General features: G+C 43.5%; 1 protein-coding gene across 1 annotated transcript in view; it reads right to left on the minus strand.

The window, feature by feature from the left end:
- Window positions 1-26,378, minus strand: part of MYO1E (myosin IE) — a 240,197-nt gene that overhangs the window by 133,169 nt on the left and 80,650 nt on the right. Inside the window, exon 2 of the mRNA XM_004056268.5 lies at window positions 2,769-2,912. Coding sequence (XP_004056316.1) covers window positions 2,769-2,912 — 144 coding nt within the window. The remainder of the gene's footprint in view (window positions 1-2,768; window positions 2,913-26,378) is intronic.

Raw genomic sequence — 26,378 nt, forward strand, 5'->3', positions numbered from 1 at the left:
GAAGCTGCTGGGTGCAGTGGCTCACGCCTGTAATCCCAGCACTTTGGGAGGCTGAGGTGGACAGATCATGAGGTGAAGAGATTGAGACCATCCCGGCCAACATGGTGAAACCCCATCTCTACTAAAAATACAAAAATTAGCTGGGCGTGGTGGTGCACGCCTGCAGTCCCAGCTACTCGGGAGGCTGAGGAAGGAGTGAATCTGGGAGGCGAAGGTTGCAGTGAGCCAAGATTGTGCCAACTGCACTTCAGCCTGGCGAGAGAGCAAGACTCCATCACAAAAAAAAAAAAAAAAAAAAAAAGGAAGCCCTGCACAGGTATCTGGAGCAGAAGTCAGCAAATTTTTTTTCTGCAAAGGGCCAGAAAGTAAATATTTGAGACTTTGCAGAGAGTCTGTTACAACTACTTAGCTCTGCCACCATAGTGTGAAAACAACCCTAAACAATAACTAAACAAATGAGCATGGCTGTGTTCCAACAAAACTGCTGTCCAAAAAATGGTGGTGAGTAAGATTTTGTCTGTCAGCCATAGGTCGCCACCCTGATTCAGAAGTTATATAAGTAAATAATAATGTAATGTATATTTCAAAATTGCTGAGTATAGATTTTAAATGTTTACACCACACACAATAAGTATGTGAAGTGATGGATATGTTAATTAGCTTGATTTTATTATTCCAAAATGTATATACATATTAAAACATCACATTGCCAGGCGCAGTGGCTCATACCTGTAGTCCTAGCACTTTAGAAGGCCGAGGCAGGTGGGTTGCTTGAGCTCAAGAGTTTGAGACCAGCCTGGGCAACATGGTGAAACCCTATCTCTACAAAAAATCAGCCAGGCATCGTGGTGTGTGCCTGTAGTCCAGCTACTTGGGAGGCTGAGGTGGGAAGATCACCTGAGCCAGGGAGGCGGAGGTTGCAGTGAGCCAGGATCGTGCCACTGCACTCCAGCCTGCGTGACAGAGGGAGACCCTGTCTCAAAAAAAAAAAAAAAAAAAAGAAAAGAAAAAAGAAAAAAAAAATCACATTATATCCCACAACTATATACAATTACTATTTGTCATTTAAAAATACAATAAATTGACTTTTTTTTTTTTTTTTTTTTTTTTGGAGACAGAGTCTTGCTCTGTCACCCAGGCTGAAGTGCAGTGGTGTGATTTTGGCTTGCTGCAATCTCTGCCTCCCAAACTTAAGCAATTCTCCTGCCTCAACCTCCCAAGTTACAAGGTATGCCTTGTAACTGCGATTACAAGGCATACACCACCATACCCCGCTGATTTTGCATTTTTAGTAGACATAGGGTTTCACCACGTTGGCCAGCCTGGTCTCAAACTCCTGACCTCAAGTGATCCACCCGCCTCTGCCTCCCAAAGTGCTATAAAAAGAAAATAAATGTTTTAAATGATGCAATTATAATGTAGCCAGTAAATCCAACTATATCTGTTAATCCTTGAAAACAGAGGTTCGGAGGTTTAACTACAGATATTGGTAAAATTCCCTTATAGTAAATAAGAAACAGCAGAGTACTGGTCAGAATGGTCCAAATGCCTTGGAATAATGCTGTTAATTATTTAACAGTATTGTTTGTTAAATACCTGATAAGTTGAACCCCACCCCCCACAACTTACCAGTGATGGGATAGGCAGCCACTGCAAAAGTTATTACTGCAAAGGTTCCCGTGCTTTTAGCTAACAGTCAAACAACCAGTTTAAGTAATCATAATAAGCCACTGATGTGAAAACTATTCTTCCCCAAGCTTTTTGGGTAAAAATCTAAGATGTATATTACATCAGTAGCAAAGACTCCACTTTTTAATAAGTCATCCATGATACCATACTTTCAGAAGGCACTATTGGCATCAAAGTTAAACTTTTTGGTACTATTATACAGATTTCACACAGAGTTTTGCATGTCCATGACTAACTCTCACAATAGTTCCACCAGGATATCTTTACACAGTTGCATCAAACAAAACTCCTGAATCCTATAGGAACTTAAGCAAATATCACAGTTCCCTGTTGATAATGAAGTCAACCCATATTTGAATCCAATTTCCATTCTGCATTTTTTAAAGCCCCATAAAAAATGGCATCTGGCAAGCTAAAATTGAAACATAAAGAACAACTGAAGAACGTCAAGCATTTTCAATAGTCGATCTTCACTTCTCACATTTCCTTTAGTAAACATTAAAATGCAGAAAAACTGGCAACATTTTTAAGTCTTTTAAGTGCAGACTCAAATGTCTCTGCTTTGCAGTCAGGATGCATTATTGATAGAACTCTTTGCAAACCAGGACTTCCTCTAGGAAGAGCAGAGGTTTTAGACACCACGTGCATGACTAGAGCATGTCAAAGGGACGATATTATAGATTAAAGTAGATGAATACTGGCTGCATCTTTACTTTGTGAAATGCCAGGAGAATAACCGGGCATCATCTTTGCCCTTTGCACAGCCTGAACCAAGTGATATAAACATACAAAACCTCATTCTGAAACGGTGAAAACAATGTGAGCACACAGCATCTGTTCGGACTTTCAGATAGCTCTTCTCAAGCCAGGAATAAAGCCACAAGTTCAGTTTTTATTTTTATTTTTTATAATAGAGATGGGGTCTCCCTGTGTTGCCAGGATGGTCTGGAACTCCTGCCTTAGCCTTCCAAAGTGCTGGGATTACACATGTGAGCGACTGCACCCAGCATAAAGCCACAATTTAACTGTGGGCACTGTAATATCACTTAGACATGTCCAAAGCAGCCAATAAAGGATACAAAAATGTAGTCATCCATGTATCTCTTCTTCAGATTCTCCACGATGGAGTTCTCTGTGATCTTGGACAGTAGCACCATGTCGTCCACACCACTGTGCTTGACATTGTGGCTTTGCCAGTGGTACTGGTAGACACCTTTGCTTCCCTGGGAAAATAAAACATAAAATTACTAGGATAGTTTGTTTTCCCCTGTAGTAACAAAGACAAAATGCTGTTAATTTCCCAAATATTCTTCAAATAAAATGTAGCAGAAAGAGCAGTGCAGAGAAAGATTCTGCAATCAGTAAGATGAGGATTCAAGTTCCAGCTTTACTACCTACAGACTAAGTAAAGTGGGGAAAAGCTACCTAAGCTCATGTGTCCCTGAAGTGACACAAAGTGACTTCTCTTTTCTCATTTGTAAAGTGGGAGACAGACCCATTTCACAACGTTGCTGTAAGGATTAAATAAAACAATATGTGTGAAGTGCTAAACAGTGTCAGGAATACAGCACAACACATGGTCGATAGTCTCGGATGAGACTATCCTTCAACCATACTGTTGTGTTGAATTTGTCGGTGAAAATAAGCAACGACATAGAAACTTTCTAGTCTCGTTTTGCAAACTACATGACAGAATCCAGAAGTGGAAAGAATATGTGTCACACAAAGGCTATGTCACACGGTCATAATTTCTCAAGTCATCTAAATTACTTTCCCTTCATAAACTTATCACTGTCATACGTGTAATACTGGCTTTCCATATTCAAAAGATAGGCTATATTTTTATGACTGATTACTGCTCTAATAACAAGGACGTGGACAGGACAGACGAAATGAGATCATGGAACTCGCCCAGGAGAGGAAGGCCTCATCCTCGCGTGGCCTCCTTGGGTAGATGAAGCTGTGGCCCTCATCTACGTCTGGGATTTTTCAGCCTCACACCAGGGGTGGCCTCTGAACACTCTGTGGGCTGCAGGGCTTCCTTTCATTTGGCATTTCTGTAGTGGGGTCCCCCATGTGTTCAGCTATGTGCCAAGTTCTTATGGCACACTTGGGGGAGCTTAAAGTCCTATGAAGACACCTAGATAATGATGGAACAAAGTGACTCATGAGCACCTGGGGAGCTGAGCACTTGGGCAGTTCAAAGTCCCTTGAAGGACACCTAGATAATGATGGAACAAAGTGATTCATGCGTCAATAACAGTCAACATAAACACACACAAAATGGGTGTTCCAGGAGTGGAGGGTAGGCCACTTTGTCTTGGGAGAGGCAGAAGAAATGACTTCCCAGAAAAGGAGCCATTTGAAGTAGGTCTAAGATATTTAGAATTTGCCAGAGGAGACCAGAGGAGGAAGGACATTCATTATAATCCACACTTATAAGCAAAAAAGCTAATAAATATGAAGTAATGGCAAATATTACATGACAATATTGGAAGATCCTCCCTTACCTTCAAATGCTTGCATTCTACTGGGAGTGTCGCCAGTGGGTAAGTGCAGTGGGCACTGCACTGGGTGAGACTCGCCCCTGCCCCCTCCCTGCTCACTGCTTGGGGGACTTCGAATGAAGGAGAGAAAAATTCTAAATAAGGGTATCTAGAAAGGCCAACTGCTCAGACATCAAAACTAGGATGAAAAAAGGGAAAAGGAGGCTTTTTGAGAGGAGAAGATGAAAAGAAACAAGATGGAAGCCATTTCAAATTTTATTTTAAAAATTTATTAAATGGTTTACTTTTTTTTCGATAGGGAACACAGATCCTTTGCTAAGAGCAAGTTCTAAGAAGCTCTGGGAAAAGCCATCTTTTAAAATCAGCCAAGAAGGAGCTACCACAGGAAAAGTGTACAATGTCATGGGCTCCTGCTCCGGAAAGGGATTCTGGAAGGCCTGCCACCCATGCTGTCTTGCAGAAGGAAACTCTCTATATTTGGTATTCTCAGAACCACATACAGCATCAATTCTACAAAATTACCTCAGACCTCACCACTCCTTCTTCCTCTTGTGGCAAAGCAGAAAGACAAAAAAGCACTGGCCACAGCATGACTCACTAGATTTCCATTGAATGCCCATGGTCTACTTCCAGCCAGATAATTCCCAGTGATTCCTCCTCTCCTCACCTCCCCACCTTTTCCAGCTTTCTGGGCACCCACGGTTACTCTGCACAGAAAACTAGGGTCCCAGAGTAACCAACCTGCAGATTGGTTGGTTGGTTTTTAACCCCCATAGACATCTAAAAATGGAAGCAGGGTTGAATAAAACACAAGGGCTGTTAATAAGTACTTATTCAACTTCTATAAAGGACAAGAAACAGAGAAGCTCTGTGTCATGGTGTGTATGTTTGTATTGATCCAAAGAAACTGCCTTCCTAGCGTAACCCAAGTTTGTCTCAGTATCAAACCCACTGGTCTTTCTCTGTCTCACTGCACAGAGACACATTCCTGACTGCCCCACCTCAGAGGCTGTTTCCTCCTTTTTCTCATGGTAGTTATTTCCTAGCAGAAAAGCACTCACGGTAGAGTTCATTGATTCTCATAGTTCCAAATATCACTCGACACTGAAGATTCCTAGCCCCAGTCTCTAATGCTCGAAGAGGACTCATTTTCCAGTCTGCTATCTATATAACAAGGTGACAGTGGTTACAATATGCAAAGGAATTAGTTATTTGATTTGTGGAGGGTGTTCTACTTACTACTGCAAGCAATCCTAGGAGAGAGGGATTAACATTCCCATGCCATACAGGAGGAAACTGAGATCTCCCAACTAGTAAGCAGCAAAAGCCAAGATGTGAACCGAAGATTCGATGACTATGGACGCATCCAAACGTGGTTTCTTCACAGTCTCATACATGAATGACTGACTTATTGGATATTTCTACCCGTTAAGTTTAACATGGCAACGGAATGACAGACTGTCTCCAAAACCAAATGTATCATTAAAAAGACATATAATTTTTATTCATGACCACCTCCTCTTAGCATTAGAGACTAAAACACCAAAGTTATTTTTGATTTGATACGTTTTTTATATCCAATAGGTCACATATCAGTTTCTGTATCTCTCTCTCCCTCTCCCTCTCTCTCTTCCGCCCTCCCTCCCTGTCTCCCTTCCCTGTCTCTCCCTCCCTCTGCCAGGCAATTATAGTTACATATGTGAACTCATTCAACCTTCACAACCATCCCTCCATACTATGTATTACTATCTCTATTTTACTGCTGAAAAAACTGTAAACTGCCCAAGGTTTTCTAATGGTAACTTCTGTCTTTAGTGACCACTCCTCACTATGCGTTTCTTCTCCCCACTCCCCTAAAAACCCACCCAGATGAGGCAAAGGGAGAGAGTAAAGAACCTGGAGGTGGGAGCAACTCAGAGCCTTTGGGAGAACCTGACCTGCCCAGATCGTCAAGGACAAGGTGGATCAATGAAAGCTGGGCGAGGGCTGAGCTGGGAAGCTTTCGCAGAGGGTGATATGGTTATCAGGAAAGCTGGAAACCAAACATGGATGTGCAGACCCTCAGCCCAGCCAGGGAAGCTGAAAAGTTCCCCACAGTGAAACAAAAACCATTTTCTGTTGCTGGGTAGGGGACAACAGAATTTACTACTAGTGTGACTTGTCCAGAGGCACACAGCCTCTGCACACAGCCGCTGAATCCCAGGAGTTACATGGGCGGTGTGGTGGGGCATTGTTACCACGCACTATCCTACGCTCTAGGGAGCAGAGGCTGAAAGTTGTTCTAAGACACAAACTACCGCCCTAGAATTGTGAGAATATGCAATAGGGCTCTGGAGCAACTAACCCTTCGCACCTGTTTTGCCCCTCATTTCTTCCTCTACCCCTGCTGAGAGGCAGGGGCAGGTTTGGCTGCCATGTGTGCTGGGAGAGGGGCAGCAGAGATGGTTCCTCATCAGTGTGAGGGCAGCCATTCTCTTCAGAGGGCAAAGGCATTGTTTATTGGGCTACTACTTCATGACTCTCAGGCGAGCTTCATTTTTGAGTGATTCCCTTTTGCTTCCCCCACTAAAAATGGTACCATTTTAAACAGGTGGATACTCAGCAAGGTATTGCATTTTACAGCAGCCCCTGGTGAGCGCAGCACACTGTACAAAGGGAGGAGGGCAGCGGCGGGCGTGCCAGCTACGACATGAACGTAATAATAACAATAATGAAAAGTTACTCTTATCCCTGACACTTCCTACAAATTATGACGGAGAAATTTCCATTAGATAGAGATTGAGTGCAGACACTCTCAGACCCACATTCCGTTTCTAAGGATGACGTAGTTTATTAAAAAGCAGTTGATTCATGTGCAAGTTCTGGAAAGTAGGGTACGCCCCTATCCACATAATAGCCTGGTTTGTTGCTAACATTTAAGAGGTGGAACCCAAACACCAGAGTCCCTCACACACAGGAAGAACTCAGCCTTGAGGCTGGGAACCTCAGATGGGTGATTCCCTCACTGATTTTCTCAAAGGTGGAACCTCACTGACTGGTGTCTGTTTACCAGGGCGGGGACCAGGAAGAGCAAAGGTGAGTCAGCATACACAGGAAGGATTATTCTCTCCTGAAAGTCCACCTTCATTGCCCAGGAGACAGCCCCAGGGTAGGCCTGGCCCCACAGAGCAGCGGCTCTGCAAACACTTCATTAGTGTCCCAGGGAGCACTGTTCTTTGATTCATCTGGGAGAAAGGAGGAGTTACCCATATACTGGGTAACCACTATCTTCAAATGCCTTCAAATGCCCAGAAAAGGGAGACAATTAAGTGTGTTGTGTAAATACAACAAGGCCCCCCACCCCGTACAGGGAAGTGGGGAGGAGGTGACCATCAATACTCTTACAAACTTCTACAAAGAGTATACTGCACAGTATTTTTAGGTAGCAATTTAGAAATCGCTATTGAAATTTTAGACACACAGACCAATATATAAACATAGTTAACTAAATAAAAATCAAAGTCTGGGCCAGGCGCGGTGGCTCATACCTGTAATTCCAGAACTTTGGGAGGCCAAGGTGGGCGGATCACAAGCTCAAGAGATCAAGACCATCCCAGCCAACATAGTGAAACCCTGTTTCTACTAAAAATACAAAATTTAGCTGGGCATGGTGGCATGCGCCTGTAGTCCCGGCTACTCGGGAGGCTGAGGCAGGAGAATTGCTTGAACCCAGGAGGCGGAGGTTGCAGTGAGCTGAGATCGGGCCACTGCACTCCAGCCTGGCAACAGAGCAAGACTCCATCCCCCCAAAAAAACATCAAAGCCTCATCCTCTTTGAGCCAGTAACTGTATTTTTTAGGAAACTACCTCAAGATACACCTGCAAAAGATACATGTGCAAGGTTGTTCACTGTAGCAAAATTTGTAATAGGGAAACAGAAGCATCATTAAGGGACTGATTAGAATACAGAATGCTCTGCAAAGGAGTACTTTGCAGTCATTAAAGGAACTTGCATGTCCTGATAGGGAAAGAGCTTCAAGATACTGTTTCATTGAAAGAGTAGTCAACATGTGGAATAAATATGGAATTATTGAATTTGTGTAATTTTTTTAAAACAGCATGTGTGCTATAATTGTTTTGTTGGTACTTTTGGGGAGAAGACCTGGAGTTTTAGGAGAAATGTAACTTTTATTTTCCATTTTAGACCTTTCTGTACAGTTTACATTTTTTAATCATATGCATGTGTTAGTAAAATCTTAAAATAAATAGAAACATCAATATAATTGCGCATTTTCTGGGTTGCTGTTGGGCACTGACCAGGCTCTCCAAGTCAAAAGCCAGGACTGTCCTAAGACTGGATTCCATGCTAAGTCCAGGTTTGAAAGGTGATTGGAAGACGCTGTGTGGACAGTAGGATAGTATCATGTCTGAGCCATCTAGTTGGCCCATGAGCACAACAGGACAGCAGATCTGATTTCAGAAAACCTGGGACTAGAATGCCCCCAGTGTTACAAGTAGATCACCCCGAGAAGCAGATAAACCATATTCTTACGGTGAACAATGGACAATGGGTAACACTCCGGCCTGCAGTCAAACTGAGCTTGTTTTGTAACGGGATTTTTCTGTCTCCGTGAGTAATAACAGGAAAGGGACTACCTATTACACTTTGATCTTTTAATTTTAAGACATCCTGGAATTCCACCTTTTACATTTCTGCCATTTTACTGGACTGAAACATTTATTTCCATTGCAAATGATGAAAAATCAACCAAAAATATTTGTCTGTCTGCTACATACAAGGCACTGGGCTTGCAAACTGCTCTACAAACCAGCATTGGGCTTGCACTTTATTTCAACTTTATGAAATTTAAACCCCTAATATTTTGGTGATGGGAAGATGTGTCTCTGAAGCAAGTATGTGTGTGCTGGACTTCAGTGCACAGAGTACAATATGAGGCAAAAGTGTTCCTGAAACAGTGCATGGGGGACAGGGTAGACAGTAGCCAACAAACCACTCTCAACCCCTTACACCCCTAGATAATTGGAACATTTACTGAAACCAGAAATACGTGCCAATGCTTTTTACATAATTATCTCATTTAATTGTCACAACACTTGCAAGACACAAGTATTATAATTTCTACACTATTTTAACAAATGGAGAAACTGAAGCTTGGGGTCATAATGTACCATGTTGCCTCTGCTTGGAGTGGGTGGAAAAGTGCACTGAGGGGTTGGCACGTGAGGCTCGGGGCAGGGAATACTCAATGAATATGGAGTATGTGCTTATTCATAAAGTTTCATCCAATTAAATATATGTGACCATACCACAGATTCATTATTTGTGTAGCATTTTCACATACGTGGTCTCCTTTCATCCCTGAGACATGACACAGGGATTTCTGACTTCCTTTTCTCTGCTCTTTCTGCTATACCAAAGCTCACTTCCAATATCATCGTTAAGTCCAAGTGTAGACACAGGCTCCAGGTCTACTGTGGGTCCAGTGATCTCTTAGTCGGTGGTGCCTGGAATCAACCTTCCTAGAAGAGTTGGCCCCCAATGGAGAAGTGTTCCACCACTAGAGCAAACATATAATGTATCATTCAGCCCGGGACACTTTTGATGCAGAAGAGAGTGTTGTTAATAATAAAGCTGGAGGAAAGTGCATAAACTGGGACTGTCTCAGGCTGCTAGGTTGTATCTGTGACCAACTTGATCTCAAAAAAGCCAAGGACAACTCTCAAAGACTAGCCCTCTCAGCCAAGACCCTGTGCCACTTAGCCATAGGGTGTCACACAAATCAGTCAACCTCTTGGAGCCTGTCCCCTCCTCAGCAAAAAGGGGTTCATAACACTACACTCCCCCCTGGGCCACTGGGAAGATCAAATAAGACTGACCAACAAACCACCCCCAATCCTTTTAGGGGTAGAGTTGGTTTTACATGATGACATGATCCAGTGCATGGAAGGTGCACACCAAGCTAGCAACATTGGTTGAGTGGGTTAGAAGAGGGAGGGGAAAAAAGGTTTGTTAAAAATAACAAGGGAGGGTAAGGAGCCCCAATTTTGTTTTGATTGAAGATATGATAGTATTTATATGCACTATCTCTGTACAAAAATACAGTTGTTAAAATGTTGTGGTTGTTTATCTCAGTGTACTTTCTGTATTGTTTTATTTTTCTGAGTATGTATATATAAAATATACACACATAGAGCTGTTTTCATTGTGAAAAAAATTAGATCAAATAAGATAATGGATGTGAAAGTGTTGCTAAGCAGAATGAAATATATAAATGTCTGACACTGTTTTCCATATTTTTTATTATTTCATGTCAACTCAGTCTCCAATTCTTTTTGTTTATTCCAGCTTGCAGATATAGCAAACTTTTTTTAACAATAGGCTCCCAGAAAGAAGAGACACAACAGCTTTCTTTTACTTTCTCTGCCTGAAATGTCAATCTCAAAAGGATCATTTTCTATATCAATGAACAGTTCAAAGATAAGATGTTGTAAATGAACAGTTAATGTATTCCATCAACTCTAAGATGCATTTTTTTTCACATTTTCACATTTTGAAATTAGGATGTCTTATAATCAGCTGGGCGCAGCAGCTCATGCCTGTAATCCCAGCACTTTGGGAGGCCAAGGTGGGCAGATCACTTGAGTCAGGAGTTCAAGACCAGCCTGGTCAACATTGTGAAACCCCGTCCCTGCTAAAAATACAAAATTAGCTGGACGTAGTGGTGCACTCCTGTAATCCCAGCTACTCCAGAGGCTGAGTCAGGAAAATTGCTTGAACCTGGGAGGCAGAGGTTGCAGTGAGCTGAGATCGCGCCATTGCACTCCAGCCTGGGCAACAAGAGCGAAAGTCCATCTCCAAAAAAAAAAAAAAGGATGTCTTATAATCAATGATGTGTTATAGCTTAACTGGCAGTTTTTTTTTTATTTTTCAATACTGTAAATAAAATAATGATGCTCCTTTTATAACCAGTAGCATCTTAGGTGTGATATATTATGGCACATGACATTTACTAAGGGCCAGGTACTCTTCAAATATCACTGTTTAATATCATCACAGATGAAAAAATATTATAAAAATTTTGATTACTCTGGAAGCATTGTACCAAATACCAATCTCACATCAGGAACTGTGTAGTGGCTTTACTGGTGAGGTTGATGATCACCCAGTTTTAGAGGCTTTGTTGCAGAAATTTTTGTAGCTACCACCCCCTCCCCCATCCTCACCTCCAACCCACTACAGGATGAGGACAAAGGTCCTGGATGACAAGCTGCCCAAGAGAAGCCACCCATCACCAGACCACAGCTCGCAAAGCAAGGTCTTTACGTAATTTCCTCTTCGCTTTGTAAAGACATGTTCAAGTTTGTATCTCTTTCAGCCTACAGGTTCTTTCAATATTAACACCATTTGAAGCAGAAAGGTGTCCCACCCTCCATGCCATATGTCTGCCCTGGGATTACTATGATGTCTGACTTTCCCCATGACTTTTCCTTTTCTTTTCTTTTTCTTTTCTTTTCTTTTTTTTTTCTGAGAAAGAGTCTTGCTCTGTCACATAGGCTGGAGTGTAATGGCATGATCTTGGCTCACTGCAACCTCCACCTCCCTGGTTCAAGTGATTCTCCTGCCTCAGTCTCCCAAATAGCTGGGACTACAGGTGTGCACTACCACACCAAGCTTATTTTTGTATTTTTAGTAGAGACAGGGTTTCACTCTGCTGGCCAGGCTGGTCTCAAACTCCTGACCTCAGGTGATCTGCCCGCCTCGGCCTCTGAGAGGGTTAGGATTACAGGCGTGAGCCACCGCGCCCGGCCCCCATGACTTTTCTGACATACACCACACCATATTGCAATCTTTCCTAAACCTCAGTCATTTTCAACTATTTTAACAAGTTTCCTATAACCACGTTCCACAGCGCTTGCTTCAAATTTTTCTATAAACGGTCCTTAATAATTTTGATTAAACCTACACAACAATCTTCATAAAATCCACCAGCTTGGTGTGCTAGTTTTGTTTCTTCAACGTGTAAAAATAGCTACGAAGACAAATGTTGTAAGCCGGTCGCGGTGGCTCATGCCTGTAATCCCAGGGCTTTGGGAAGCAAAGGTGAAAGGACTGCTTGAGCCCAGGAGTTCAAGGCTGCAGTAAGCTATGATTGCACCACTGCACTCCAGCCTGGTGACAAAGCAAGACCCTGTTTAAAAAAAAAAAGGAAAAGAAAAAGAGAAATATTGTAAAATACACCAATGTGGGGTTGTACATACCGATGTTAAGGTCTACCTTGGTGCCATGTTCCACACCTGGGGACACACTGGCATTCCCTATTGGGCCTTTTCTTGTCAATTTCAAGTCCAGCCATAGGGAATTTAAATAACTTCTGTTCCATTTCCCAAATGCATTTTACTCTGCTGTGGAAAATCTCACATGGTAAGACCAGATTTCCCTTTTAGTTTGCAGGCGAGAGTCTAGAATGTGTTCTCACAAGTAGAACCTACCCTATGTTTGTGTTCTGAATTCCCTGCACTTTCCATCAGGGCTCCCAAGCCCCCTGCTCTGTCTAGACCTCCCACCTCAGAAAACCCTCCCAGCCACAGGTGGGACATGTCAGTAGTCCCCAGGGTCAGGGCTTGTCTTGAGGCTGAGCAGGAAATTCTCTTGGGCACCTGCTTTTTATTCTTTCTCTCTCAGGAAGTGCTTCCCGTAAGCATTACCAAAACGGTTTTCTGTCCTCTTTCCCTCACAAACTCCAGGAACCCTAGAATGGTGGCTCCTATCTCTGATCCTCACCAAAAGTCCCTTTGAAGACCGGGTGTGGTGGCTCATGCCTATAATCCTAGCACTTTGGGAGGCCAAGGAGGGAGGACTGCTTGAGCCCAGGAGTTAGAGACCAGCCTGGACAACATAGCGAGACCCCATCTCTACACAAAATCAAAACATTAGCTGGACGTGGTGGCACATGCCTGTGGTCCAGGCTACTCTCAAGAGCCGGAGGCAGGAGGATCGCTTAAGCCCAGGAGGTCAAAGCTGCAGTGAGCTGTGATTGCATTACTGCACTACAGCCTGGGTAACAGAGCAAGACAAAGAAAAGAGAAGGGAAGGAAAGGGAAGGGGGAGGGGGAGGGGAAAGGGAAGGGGGAGGGGGAGGGGAAAGGAAGGGGGAGGGGGAGGGGAAAGGAAGGGGAAGGGGGAGGGGGAGGGTGGAGGGGAGAGGGGAAAGGGGAAAGGGAAAGGCCTGGGCAGCCCAGGCTCTCTGAGATGCTCAGGGCATCCATCCTCCAGGGCACGAAAAGGGCTCTGGTTGCCCTCATCCCAGGGAGACGGGCAGTCAGAGGACAGTGGCTACCTTCACAAGCCTGGTTTGGAACCCCTCGAGGTAGCTGCACATGCATTTGAAGTGCAAATCTTAGCGAGGCTTCCCTGACCCGTCCTTGTCCATCTCTAACCCCTGCTTTCTCCGTTTTGAGGTTCCCACCACACCATTTTCTGTGCATACCATGCTGTGCTTTGTTTCTGTTTTTCCAGAGTGTGTGTGTGAGGTGGGATCTTCAGTACCTACATTCCCACTGTCCCCCAGCTTAGGGTATTCTTCTATGAACTCCTCCCTACCTCAACCCTAATTCTATGCCTACTAAACTCTCACCCAGCACAGGTCAGGCATCATCTTGCTAAGAAGCCTGCTCTAACAGCATTACCTGAGTGCCTGGCTCCCTGATTAAACTGACCCCTAGGACCAAGTCTTATTCACCATTCTGCCCCAAGACCTAGTAGAGTGCCACGATGCATGGCATGGGCAGCCCCCAAGTATTTGCTGAATGAATGAAATACATTATTATTCTCACATAACAGCTAATTCTTATTACATACCAAGCACTGCTCTAAGCTTTTTACATATAACTTATCTAATCCTTACAACTTCACGAGGCAGGAAACTGAGTGAAGCACAGAGAGGTTAAGTAACTTGCTCAGCTCCCACAGCTGGGCTTCAAACCCAGGAAGTCTGCTTCAGATCTTTGCCCTTAAACATTGTACCTACTGCCTCTCATAATAAAGTAACAGCAGTTGGAAACAGCAATAATTCTAAAGTTCATAGTAACTGCTTTATTACATGTTTACTATGTGTCACGTATCAACTTCTTTCATCTGGCCAATGACACCACCAAGTACTTGGTATTATCCTTTTTTTACAGAAGAAAAAGAAGTACCACGTGGTAAACAGAATACCTGGTACAAAGCCCTGCAAGCTAGGAGCTCACGGAGCAGCCTGGCTCTGCACAGCCTTGCATAATGCAGAGGAAGTTCCGTGCCCTGGAGTCAGCCTTGGGATGATGTCTGCCCCCTGCCATGTCCCCAGCAGGGTGGTGCCTGGGGCATGGGAGTGCCCAATCTTTACTAGCTGGGTGAATAAATTCCAGGCTACACTGACTCACCTCACAACATGTTTGCTGTAGGTACACGGCAGCACTGTGGCAGCAGCTATCGTGGGGCAAATGGGAGTCCTGGGCCCAGAGTCTGCTCCAAGGAAGAAATAAGTTTCCAAGGCGTTCCTATTTGCCCCCAACTCAGGAGATCAAAGGGAAGAGATATTGCCCCTAAACACAGTTCTCCTTCTCTTAACCATGTAAGTAGTCCAGTTAAGAGTAACAGATATTTGAGGCTGGATGATTACTATTTTATTTTTATTTCTATTTTTTTGAGACAGGGTCTCACTTTGTCACCCAGGCTGGAGTGCTGTGGCGCAAAGATAGCTCACTGCGGCCTCAACCTCCAGGGCTCAATTAATCCTCCCTCCTCAGCTTCCCTAGTAGCCAGGGCTACAGGTGTGCACCACCATACCTGGTTGTGTTTCTCTACCAAAAAAAAAAAAATTTTTTTTTTTTTTGTAGAGACAGGGTCCCACTGTGTTGCCCAGGCTGGTCTCAAACTCTTAGGCTTGAGCAATCCTCCTGCCTCAGCCTCCCAAAGTGCTGGGATTATAGGTGTAAGCCACCGTGCCCAGCCTGGATGATTAACTTTTTAAACAGAATAACAGGCTAATCTTCTTCACCACATCATTAGTGAGGTAAGGACATTTCAGGCTACAGAATAATATGAATCAAATGCTTGAGATTCCTTAATATGACAAATGCTCATTTCACTTCTGCTCTGATTATATTTTAATCAAACAAATGACAAAAGAGTCACACTGATGTTAGTCCCTGTCTTTTCAGCTGTGGCTCTGCTAGCATGTCACATACATCAAGCATTTAACAGTCCCTTAAGAGAGCTCCCACATCATCACTCTTGTTTTTAAGTGCAAAGCTCTTAGACATTCGGTAATACAATTCAGGAATGTAACTTTTCTTCCTAATCTAGCAAATTGATTAAAATCAACAGACTTGGGTACAAGCTCTACCTCTCACATGCCTCTGTGCCTTGGGCAAGGCCAGTTTCACAGCATTTTATTATTTACAGTTTTAAAGCAATCTTGCAAGGTGTGGCGGTTCATGTCCTTCATCTCAGTGGAGGCTGAGACAGAAAGATCACGTAAGGCCAGGAGTTTGAGAACAGCCTGGGCAACATAGCAAGACACTGTCTCTTTTTTTTTTTTTTTTTTTTTTTGAGACGGAGTCTGGCTCTGTCGCCCAGGCTGGAGTGCAGTGGCACAATCTTGTTTCACTACAACCTCTGCCCCCCCGGCTTCACGCCATTCTCCTGCCTCAGCCCCCTGAGTAGCTGGGCTTACAGAAGGTGCCCACCACCACGCCCAGCTAATTCTTTTTTTTGTATTTTTAGTAGAGAACTCCTGATCTTGAACTCCTGACGTCAAGTGATCTACCCACCTTGGCCTCCTCAAGTGCTGGGATTACAGGCGTGAGCCACCACGCCCGACCAGACATTGTCTTTAAAAAAAATAATAAAATTAATTAATTAGCTGAAATGAATTTAAAAAATAAAAGTGAAAAAAATTTTTAAGAAAAAGAAAAGAAAAAATTAAGTCAGCCTATTAAATGCATACCAAATTAGTGTGTGCATGTCCATTAATATTTTTATTAATCATACAGGTCGGCACAAAAGTAATTGCGGTTTTTGCCATTAATGGCACCGGCCTAATAGATTCATAAGTCAAAAATCCTACCAGACTCTGTGTCCTAATTTGTGGTTTGAAAATGATAGTCTCTGAAGTAGTAGCTGCTCAATACGTTTTTCTAATTCAATTACACAGCCAAGGTAATGAGGCAGGAAGACTAGCTAGAAATACCAGCAGCTGTGCATATAAATAAAGACAGGGAGGTAACTGAACAATTTCTTGTGACATAATATGAACTATCACCCTGTACCATGGAAGAAAGAAACTCTAATTTAAATGCTATTCTGAGAAAAAGAACAATATGCAAAGAGTTATCAGCAGGCTGTGGCAGAGTTGATATCAACCTGCCAAAAAGTCAGGACTTCCTATCCTTGGAAGAATCTCTCCTATACTGCTTGCAAAATACGCTTTATTTATAAGTCATGCAAAATGCTGGAGGTATGCTGACATGAGTTAACCAACTACTCACATGTTACGGTTTTCTCAGATTGCCCTATTTTTCTGAAAAATGTTTGGGGCATAGCTGAATAAGAACTCAATTTTTTAAAGTTTTATAAAGTTGATGAAATTATTTTCTCATCTCTGTCTTAAAAGCCAACGTGGAAACTCCACAAGAGTATAAAGAGTTGGATTTTAAGGAGCAGTGACACAGGTAAGGTGTTGGTGTGTCATCTCTCACTTAGGGGTACTGTGTCTGGACGTGCTAAGCGGGGGAAGGGTCTGGATGTGATCAGGGGTGTCTTGATGTGGGCACAGCCTTTGTTGTGGGTTTGCTATAGGGATACGGAGTCCAGGAAAACAAGTCAAGCTCAGGGGCAAGGAGCATTCCCTGAACAACCACTAGGCAACGCTGAACCAAATGCGGAAGTGAGGAATGTCTGTTTCTGGCATGGTTACTTCTGGACCCTTGGCTTGCTTGATCTGCTCTGATCTATGGCACACTGGCACCATGTCCCTCTTGGGGCAAAATGTAACCGTAAGGGCATTGGTCTAGGGGCCTTTAGGGTATCAATGACACGTTTACAAACAGAGATCTCAGACCACACCTGGTTGATGGGTGGCAGAGATGAGAGTCCCGTGGGCACATCTCAGGGAGAAGCCACAAGAGCAGCCACTAACCCACATGGCAGATCAGTGTCGCCAAGGGTCCTGCAGGCTCAGGGCCGCTCATTGTGTGATCATAAACAAGTTCATCCTCTCACTCCCTTCTATCACCTGACAGAGGATGCAGGGCTATCTTGCTGTTTCTTCTGATCCATACCTTGGACTTTAGGAGTGGGATAAAAACAGGGTTGGGCTTGGGGAACTTAGAAGGGGTGGGGAAAATTAAGAACAAGCTTGATAATTCAACTAAAAGCCCTAGGATAGACATGAAGGGAGGCACTGTCTTCTAATGGGCCTGCTAGGGGCTTGTCTCTCAGAACCCACACCCAAATCGCAAGCCCAGTTTGCAGAAGGCAAGCACTGCAGCATGCAGAGACGGGAGCCTTATCTTCTATTGATGTGTCCTTCCCGACAGACTTTCTGAGGGCTACCTGCAGTTGCTGCCACCTCCCCAGCCCCAAGTTCAATCAGCAAGCTCTAGAATGAATTTGCAATAAAAACCAATTTGGAAGATCAGCACGGCTTCACTGATCTTACCAGGACCCTCACTGTTGTATGCTTCTAGGGTGGCCACAAATAGGTAGATTCTGCCTTCCTTTGATCAGCTTAGATCTTTATTAAAGGTTCAACAGCAAGCCAATAGAGCAGGTCCTCGGATGATGCCATTTTGTGATAAAGATAATGAGGAAGAAAAATGGATTCCTGGTCCAGCCAGTGAGGAGTCTGCATGTTTTTCCCATGTCTGTGAGGGTTTCCTCCCACATGCCAAAGACATACACATTGAGTAAATTGGGGTGTTGACATGGTCTCAGTCTGAGTGAATGTGAGGGATTGTGTGAGCACCCTAAGATAGGATGGCCTCCTGTCCAGGCCTGGTTCCTGCCATGCTCCCTGAGCTGCCGGGATAGACTCTGGCCACCTGCAACCCTCAACTAGAAGGAGTGGATCAGAAAATGAGTGAATGAATGATTATAAGTTATTGTCAAATGAAAACTTTTAAAGTAGATGACAGTCATACAAATACATGACAATCAACAATGTGCAGCGAAGGCACTCAGTGAGCCTGCCATGTTCCTGATGGGTTTTGAACTGCATGGTGGACAGAGGCACTCCTTACAGTTCTCACTTTGCAAACAATTATTCCTTGACTCAAACCCCACTACTACTACCACTGTCACTCACCGACTCACCAAATATTGGGCAAATAATTCTATTACTTTTTTTAAATTAATCTTTCTTTTCTTTTCTTTTTTGAGACAGCGTCTCACTCTGTCACCCAGGCTGGAGTGCAATGGTGTGATCACAGCTCACTGCAGCCTGGGCCTCCTGGGCTCAAGTGATCCTTCTGCCTCGGCCTACTGAGTAGCTGGGACTACAGGTGTGTGCCACCATGTCTGGCTAATTTCTTTAGTTTTTGTAGGGATGGGGGTCTCACTATGTTGCCCAGGATGGTCTCGAACTCCTGGGTTCAAGCAATCTTTCTGCCTTGGCCTCCCAAAGTGTTGGGATTACAGGTGTGAGCTGCCATACCCAGCCCCGTTCAGTGTTTTTAAGTACATTAAAAGAGATAACGCATAGAGATTTCATATTACCCAAGCTCACAGTACCAGATGAGTAAAGTTTTGCATTAGTTATTAATAAGTGAACTGGGATACTACTAGCCACTAATACAGCTCTGATTGGATGTATGATATTTCAAGAAAGAGACTGGGTACTGTCATCTCATCTGGCTAATAAGATAATAGGAGGGACAGGATTCAACTAAAAAATATAGAACTTTTAAAGTTTCATGATGCTCAAGTGATGTATAATTGGACACTATAAATGTGAGTCACTTGAATATGGGATTCTGAGAATAGGGATCCGCCACAGAAAAGAAGACGACAGACGGTAGCTGCAGAGAAGATGCATTAGGGAGTTCAGCAGGCTAACCAAAATGGAAGCCAGTGACAAAGACCACTTGAGCAACAGACTGATGCCTTGTAGGCAAAAAAATTAAGGTGTTTAAACAAAGAACAAAGTGGCAGGGATAAGGAAGGGGCAGAATACTTACATATTTACATTCAGAACCCTAAAATATTGTAGCTGGAAGGGGCCTGGCCTATCGATTAAGCAGTCCAAAACTTTTACTTTACAGATGAGGGACCTGAGGGCCAGAGAGGTGAAAGGATGTGTCCACGGGGCCATCCTGGACTGGAACCAGGACTAGAACTCGGGGCCTCTGACTCCCAGCCCAGCACTGTGCAGCTCTCTGCTTCCAGTCCCTCCTGAGCAAATCTGTACCAAAAGTTTTTTGTTTCTGGGAAGAAAAATAAGGCACTATTTTGGATGCTTACCATAAAATAATCAGCTGAATCCAGGCATTTACATAATTTGAATTTCTCAAATAATAAGTAATACCATTTGTGAGCCTTGACCCTCTGGCAATCAAACTGCATGAGGAGACTGGGGTCCATCCAAATATTATATATGGGAGCAGCTCAATTTCATCTTAGTTTTTAATGTAAAGATAAATACAAATTAGGTTTTAATATTTTCTTTCCAGTGAGTTACCTTGCACGTAAAAGCGCATAGACCCCACTTTGGAGATCTCTTTCCCAGAACCCCTTGTCATCCACCCAAGACACAGGTCTCTGCTTATAGGAAGAAAGTAAGAGTTAAGGCATTGGCTTGAAATCTAGAAACAAGACAGACGGAAAGGAAAAAGGCAATCTCCAGAAGATGAGGGGCAATGCCAGCAGAAATTAGAAAGCTGTCATCTAGTTAGAGATCTCTGGCTGTAGGATTTCAAGGTGTTCCTTCTGCCAGTAACTCTCTCCTGCCAGAATCATTAAAATTGAAAGCAAAACACAAACTGACCATGTCTGATGTGATTATGTACATGGTTGGGTCACACCAGTTTAAAACTCACAACTCCCTAGAAAATCCAAGGAAATTTTTGGATTTCCTTCTCCAAGAATACTTACTTCTCATTGTATCTGTGAAATATAATATGGCATCAAAAGGGCAACCCACATCCAGAAGTGTGCCCCACAATGTTTGGGGAACGGGCATCACTTTTCTTGAGCATCAACTACGTTCCCAATGCTATGTTAGGTGCTTTGCGTACATTGTTTCATTTGGTTTCAAAAGAATTCTAGAAACAGGGAGGTACTGTGATCCCCATTTAACAGATGAAAAACTTGGTGACAGAGTTGTGTGTCCACGGAATCCAGATTTGTACTGGTTTGGTGGCTTTAGAAACCTGGCAGCTTCTATTAAGGCTATGGTAGAAGACAGAAGAAATGGATTCCCCACTCGGTGAAAATATCTCACGAGAGATGTCCTCTGAGAGCCAGGTTTCATATGCAACCCTTGAAGCTGCCTTTAGATCCCACAGTGGTAAACTGGATGAAGTGTTACCTTGGCTACGGAACAGAGCTACCCTTTCTAAACAGAGGGACATTTTGGGTACTTTGAATGACTGACTCTTAGAAAGATCATGGGCACAGGAGATGCCTCAGCAAAGCTGAGATCAGAGCTTTGGAGCCACCCTGTGACATCTTTGGGCCTCTGCCTTGTCTCCTTGAAAGCATGCCTCGTAGCCAGCTTCTAAGTCAGACTCCCCATGCCTGGTGTTCAGTAACAGCAGGCTTCTCATTCAAAAATTTTGCAGAGGGAATAGACTGTGACTTTCTTTTGTGACAAAGGTGCCTCAGCACAATCAGACAACTCGAATATGTTTAAAATAACCTTGCAGAAATCCTCAGAAAAAGTAGGCAAGATAGACATCAATTGCCCAAACAGTCCCAGCTAGGGATCCACTGGAGGAATTTTTAACATAGTTTCCAAAGTCAAACAGCATGCCACTCTCAACCCTGCAAAGTCAGAGCTGGTAGTAAATGCTGGGTTCCCTTGCTGTACTGACAGGAATGAGAGTCAAAGGTGCTGAGATAAACACACAAATTATCTCAAAGCAGTAATAGTAAAAATCATTTTATGCAAGGAATGGAGACCAACTGATACCCACTCTCCGCATTAGGTAGAAAAGAGTGTGCTCACACAATTATGTACAAGACGGCATGCTCGATTTGGGGCAGGACAGTGAATGGAAAATAGAAGTCAACATCACCACCTCAAACAGAGCGTTGTGCTCACAAACTGCCAGCAAGACCACAAGCATATTTGCAAAAACATTTGCATGGTTTCTGGTTGCAAAAATGCTGAAAGGATTTGTACGATACTCTGTTCCCAAGTGCACAAAAGTCTCTTTCTACCTGAGCCCAGAGACCCACAATATGAAGAAAAGCAGCACCAGTACTCCTGATACTCTTTGCTGGTCTGTGACCCCTTCCTTTCCTTGGAGTTGGACCAAAAACACAGTATTACCTCCTAATCAAATAACCAACACCCAAAGATACCTGGGTGTGACTACATGTCAATTCGAGTTCACCGGAGTTAAAAGGAAAAGGTTTCACCAATTGTTTGTTGGTGTTTGTTGGAGGCTGGTGTGTTTAAGATACAGAAGTAGCTGCTAGCTTTGCACTAAAACAAACAAACAAAAGCACATTTCAATTATTTTTTATTTATTTTTTAAATTCAGTGCAGCAAAAAGAGAACAAAGGTGGCCAGGCGCGGTGGCTCACACCTGTAATCCCAGCACTTTGGGAGGTCAAGGCATGCGGATCACCTGAGATCAGGAGTTTGAGATTAGCCTGGCCAACATGGTGAAATCCCACCTCTACTAAAAATACTAAAAAAAAAAAAAAAAAAAAAGAGAGAGAGAAAACAAAGATTAACAAAAAGAGAAATAGCTTGAGATGCCGAGGAAGATAAAAAGCAAATGATTTAAATTAAACATGAGGGAAACATTAAAGAAGGGAAGGAAATAAAACAACCCTAGGGATCTAAATATACAACAAAGAAAAGTTGTTTGATCACAGGGCAAGCAGTATGAATAAATCAAATACCATAAATGCTCTAAAGGAAAAAAAAAATAAGAAAAAAAAGTTTCCTTCCAACTCTCATTCTAAGGAAACCACAGCTCTTTTGCTTAGTATAACTATAGTTCACATGCTAAATAGCTAAATTCAGCTTTTTAAAAATCTACCCAACAGTCTCTAGATTTAAAAATGTAAGTAAACCATTCAGATCTTATTGTTAAGTAAATTTTGTTTGGTGAGTGGATTTGTTTTGAGTGGCTGTGGATAAAGGCAAGGGGTGATTTTATTTTACTGGTCATTTAAAGATTTCATTCTTTTTAAAGAAAAAAAATCTACGATAGTTTTACAGGATTTCAAGGCAAATTCATCAGTTTTGTTTCAAACACACCCAACGGGGGATTCCCTTGTCTCCAAATGAAAAGGCTTAATCCACCTTTTCCTACATGTGTTTCTGCAGCATCTTCTGGCTGTGAGTTTGTACACCACTACAGAATTATTATTACTATTTCAACTCCCATGAAATGTACTACAACTGGCAGGCCTAAGAGTTCTGAAATTTAAAGTGCGTTACTAGAGAAACTAAAACTCATGTTGGCCGCAAGGATGGACAACAATGCGAAATGCTACAGATGGCAATGGGAGGCCTAAAACAATGTGCAGTTCCTTTCTATTCTGGTTTGCCCCATTGTGTTCTGAATAGACTGAATCACTGCCCAGCTTCAGGGCCAGCCTCTGAAAGGCCCCATTGTAAGGGCTATGCTTTCCAGAGCAGAGTTAAGGTTGCTGTAGTAACCTTCACTATGAATTTCCTGACCAGTGTGATGAAAATCTCAACTGAACTGCGACAGTACTACAGCTACAAACAAGACCGCGAAATGAGCGTGGGTCTACCCATTTAGGGGGTCTTTCTTATCTGAACATAGCCCACTATCTACCACTTCAGGCATCCACATTGCCAAAGAAGGGACTGAATTTCTACAAGCCAGAGCTTGAGAGGTGACCTTGTTGTATAAAGTCTCAGGTGGATCTATCCCATAGGATTTGAGGTGGCAGGCAAACGGGCGTTTGTAGACAAAGGGGAGGCCTCGGCTCATAAACTGTTTAAGCTGTCCTGTGTGCTGGGCTGGGGAAGCCACTTTTCTGGAGTTGCACAGGGAGGCATGACGGTACCATTGGTCCAAACACCACAGGTAAGGAATAAGTCTGCACTGAGTGGGAGAAAACAGTTTAGAATTCAGCAAGGCACCCTTTTTATTCTGCTAGGAAAAGAAGGGCAACGGACAATCACCCCCATCTACCAGATGGAAGGCACACTGGCTTAGAATGAAACCCCTCCCAGTTAAGTTTATTGAGGGTTCCCTATCTGCCAAGCAACATTCTAAGCACTTTACTTATACTAACTCATTCAATTGTCCCAACAGTCCATAACGCTGGCATTATTATTAACTTGAGGTCAGGAGTTTGAGACCAGCCTGGCCAACATGGTGAAACCCCGTCTCTACTAAAAATACAAAAATTAGCCAGGCGTGGTGGCAGGCACCTGTAATCCCAGCTACTTGGGAGACCAAGGCAGGAGAATCGCTTGAACCTGGGAGGTGGAGGTTGCAGTGAGCCAAGATCACACCACTGCACTCCAGCCTGGGTGACAGAGTGAGACTCCCTCTAAAAAAAAAAACAAAATAAAATAAATAATTTTTGTGAAATTAAAAAATATGTACAAAGCTAATGAAATTCAGCTGAATCTAAAATATTAAGCCCCTAACATATGTACAGTGTTGTTTTAGGCATCACAGTGAATTCAGAAAAGGTAAATGAAGCCCTCAAAAGTTTTTTCATCTGATTTAGCAAAAACAAAACAAAACAAAAAACCCTGATATATGGGCCAGCTGTGGTGGCTCACGCCTGTAATCCCAGCACTTTGAGAGGTTGAAGTGGGTGGATCACTTGAGCCTAGGAGTTTCAGACTAGCCTGGGAAACATGGTGAAACCCTGTCTCTACTAAAAATGCAAAAGTTAGCCAGGCATGGTGGCGCATGCCTGTAGTCCCTGCTACTTGGGAAGCTGAGGTGGAGAAATGCTTGAGCCTGAGAAGTCAAAGCTGCAGTGAGCCATGATTGTACCACTGCATTCCAGCCTGGGCAACAGAGCAAGACCCTGTCTCAAACAAAACAACATAACAACAGAAACCCTGACATATATACAGAACTGATACTCAGTTCCCACTGGAAAGAGCGTCTGGCTGGCTTCCACCCTGATTGTTCGGTATTCATGTTGCTAACTATTTAAACATTTTATATCACCCCTGCTTATGTTAAACAACTAGACAAACTGTAACAGTCTGAGATGGTTTGGTGTGAGTTCTATCTCATGATCATGCCCCTTAGAGGTCTCTGGGATTTTCCTGGGCCAGCTGCTTCAAAGGCAGATATCCCTCATTCTCTGAGCTCCAAAATCAGGAACTAAATAGATCTGTATAAAATTTTTGATAAATCACCTCTTATCTGGAATCTCACTACTTCCTATTCCAAATAGATTTGGACAAAGGAGCATTCCTTATTCCCAAATGTCCTACCCAAACCCCATTGAACTTGGAAATAAACAGCTCTGGATAGTGAGAGATAGCTGTGCTTGGTCACGTCATGCCATATACCACAAAATGTCCTGGAAATGCCAGTATCTTTGCCCTCCCGCTTTCAATTGTCAATGGCAGCCACAGGAACTCAGGGGAGAACACAGGCTTTCTTGGCTCCCTTGCCCCTGTCGTTTCGGCCCCCACAGGACGGGGGTTTGACTCTTCCTAACAGCCAGGGTTTCTCTTGCCCTCAGGGGAGCTCCTCCCTACCAGTCAGTGAGGTTCAAATTCCTTAGCCTAGCTCATAGCCCACACTCCTTGCCAGTGTTATTTCCCACAATGCCTCATGCTCCTGCCACCTGTCTGCCTGGGGCTCTTTGCATGGAACATCTGACCTCTGCATCTTGGTCCATGATGTTCTCACCACCTGGACCAAATATCCTGCATGTTCAATCTAGTCCATCCTTGAAGACCCAATGCAAATGCTACCTCTTTAAAGCCTGCAAGTTCCCAGATTATCAGTAATCTTGTCTGTCCTCTGACCCCCACTGTTGGCTTATTTATATCTCCTCTCCCTCCCTTTCTCAACTGTAAGTGACCTGAGGATGGGGCATGCCTCATCTCTGAACCCTCCTTGTCCTAATAAAGAGCCATGCACATAAGTGGCTTTATAAATGCCTGTTCAATGAAGTAATGAATGAGACAAAATCACTAAAAGTTGAGTCATCCTATGAGGCTTCAGGGAGATCAGATTTGAGTTAGGACTGAAAAAAGCTTAAGCATTGAATTGGGAGAGAGGAGGAAAAAAAAGGCATTCCTGAGAGGGAAACAAGGAGAGTAAAGGCATGGACGAGGATAACATCGCTTGTGTTTGCACTGAGCTTTTCACCACATGAAAACCCCCTAAAAAAACCAACTGGACTAGAAAGGCGGATTTGTGTTGAGGAAGTGGTAGCCTCGGTTAAGTAGGAAAATAGAGCTGACCGAAGGAGGGCCAGGAAGGCAAGGCTGAGTACTTGGCACTACAGACAGGAAACAGGCAGCCAAGATGGAATCTCCATCAGAGGGTGCAGCCCAGGTCATGCAGAAAAACTGTCTTCTTTCCAGAGGGAAAGGGCCCAACTACTGTAGTCAGATCCCCATCCAGCGAGAGAAAATAATGCCACCTCGCATTTGCTCCCAGTGTTTCACAACTTAGCCGTTAATCATCCCAGGAAGAGTCCTAAAACAACTCTGCGAGGAGGGCGGAGAGCAGGTATAATTATCTCGGTGTTACAGCGTGGAAAGGCTGGCAAAATTTCCCTTCTGCTTTGGAGGACCCCAAAGGAGTGGTAGAGACGGGTAAGGACTGATGTGCAAATTTCCGGTCCGGCTCAACTGCTTTGGGGAACTTACCTCTGTGTATCTGCCTAGTGTAACAATGGCTATGTCACTTACTGCGGGGTTATTATTAAGCTGAGCTGTGAGTCCCTCTGTGTGCTCAATCTCGCCTACTTAGACCTAAAGAGGGGGCAGGAGGAGG

The sequence above is a fragment of the Gorilla gorilla genome, chromosome 16, assembly GCF_029281585.2.
Source record: "Gorilla gorilla gorilla isolate KB3781 chromosome 16, NHGRI_mGorGor1-v2.1_pri, whole genome shotgun sequence".
In the NCBI taxonomy this organism is placed as follows: domain Eukaryota; kingdom Metazoa; phylum Chordata; class Mammalia; order Primates; family Hominidae; genus Gorilla; species Gorilla gorilla.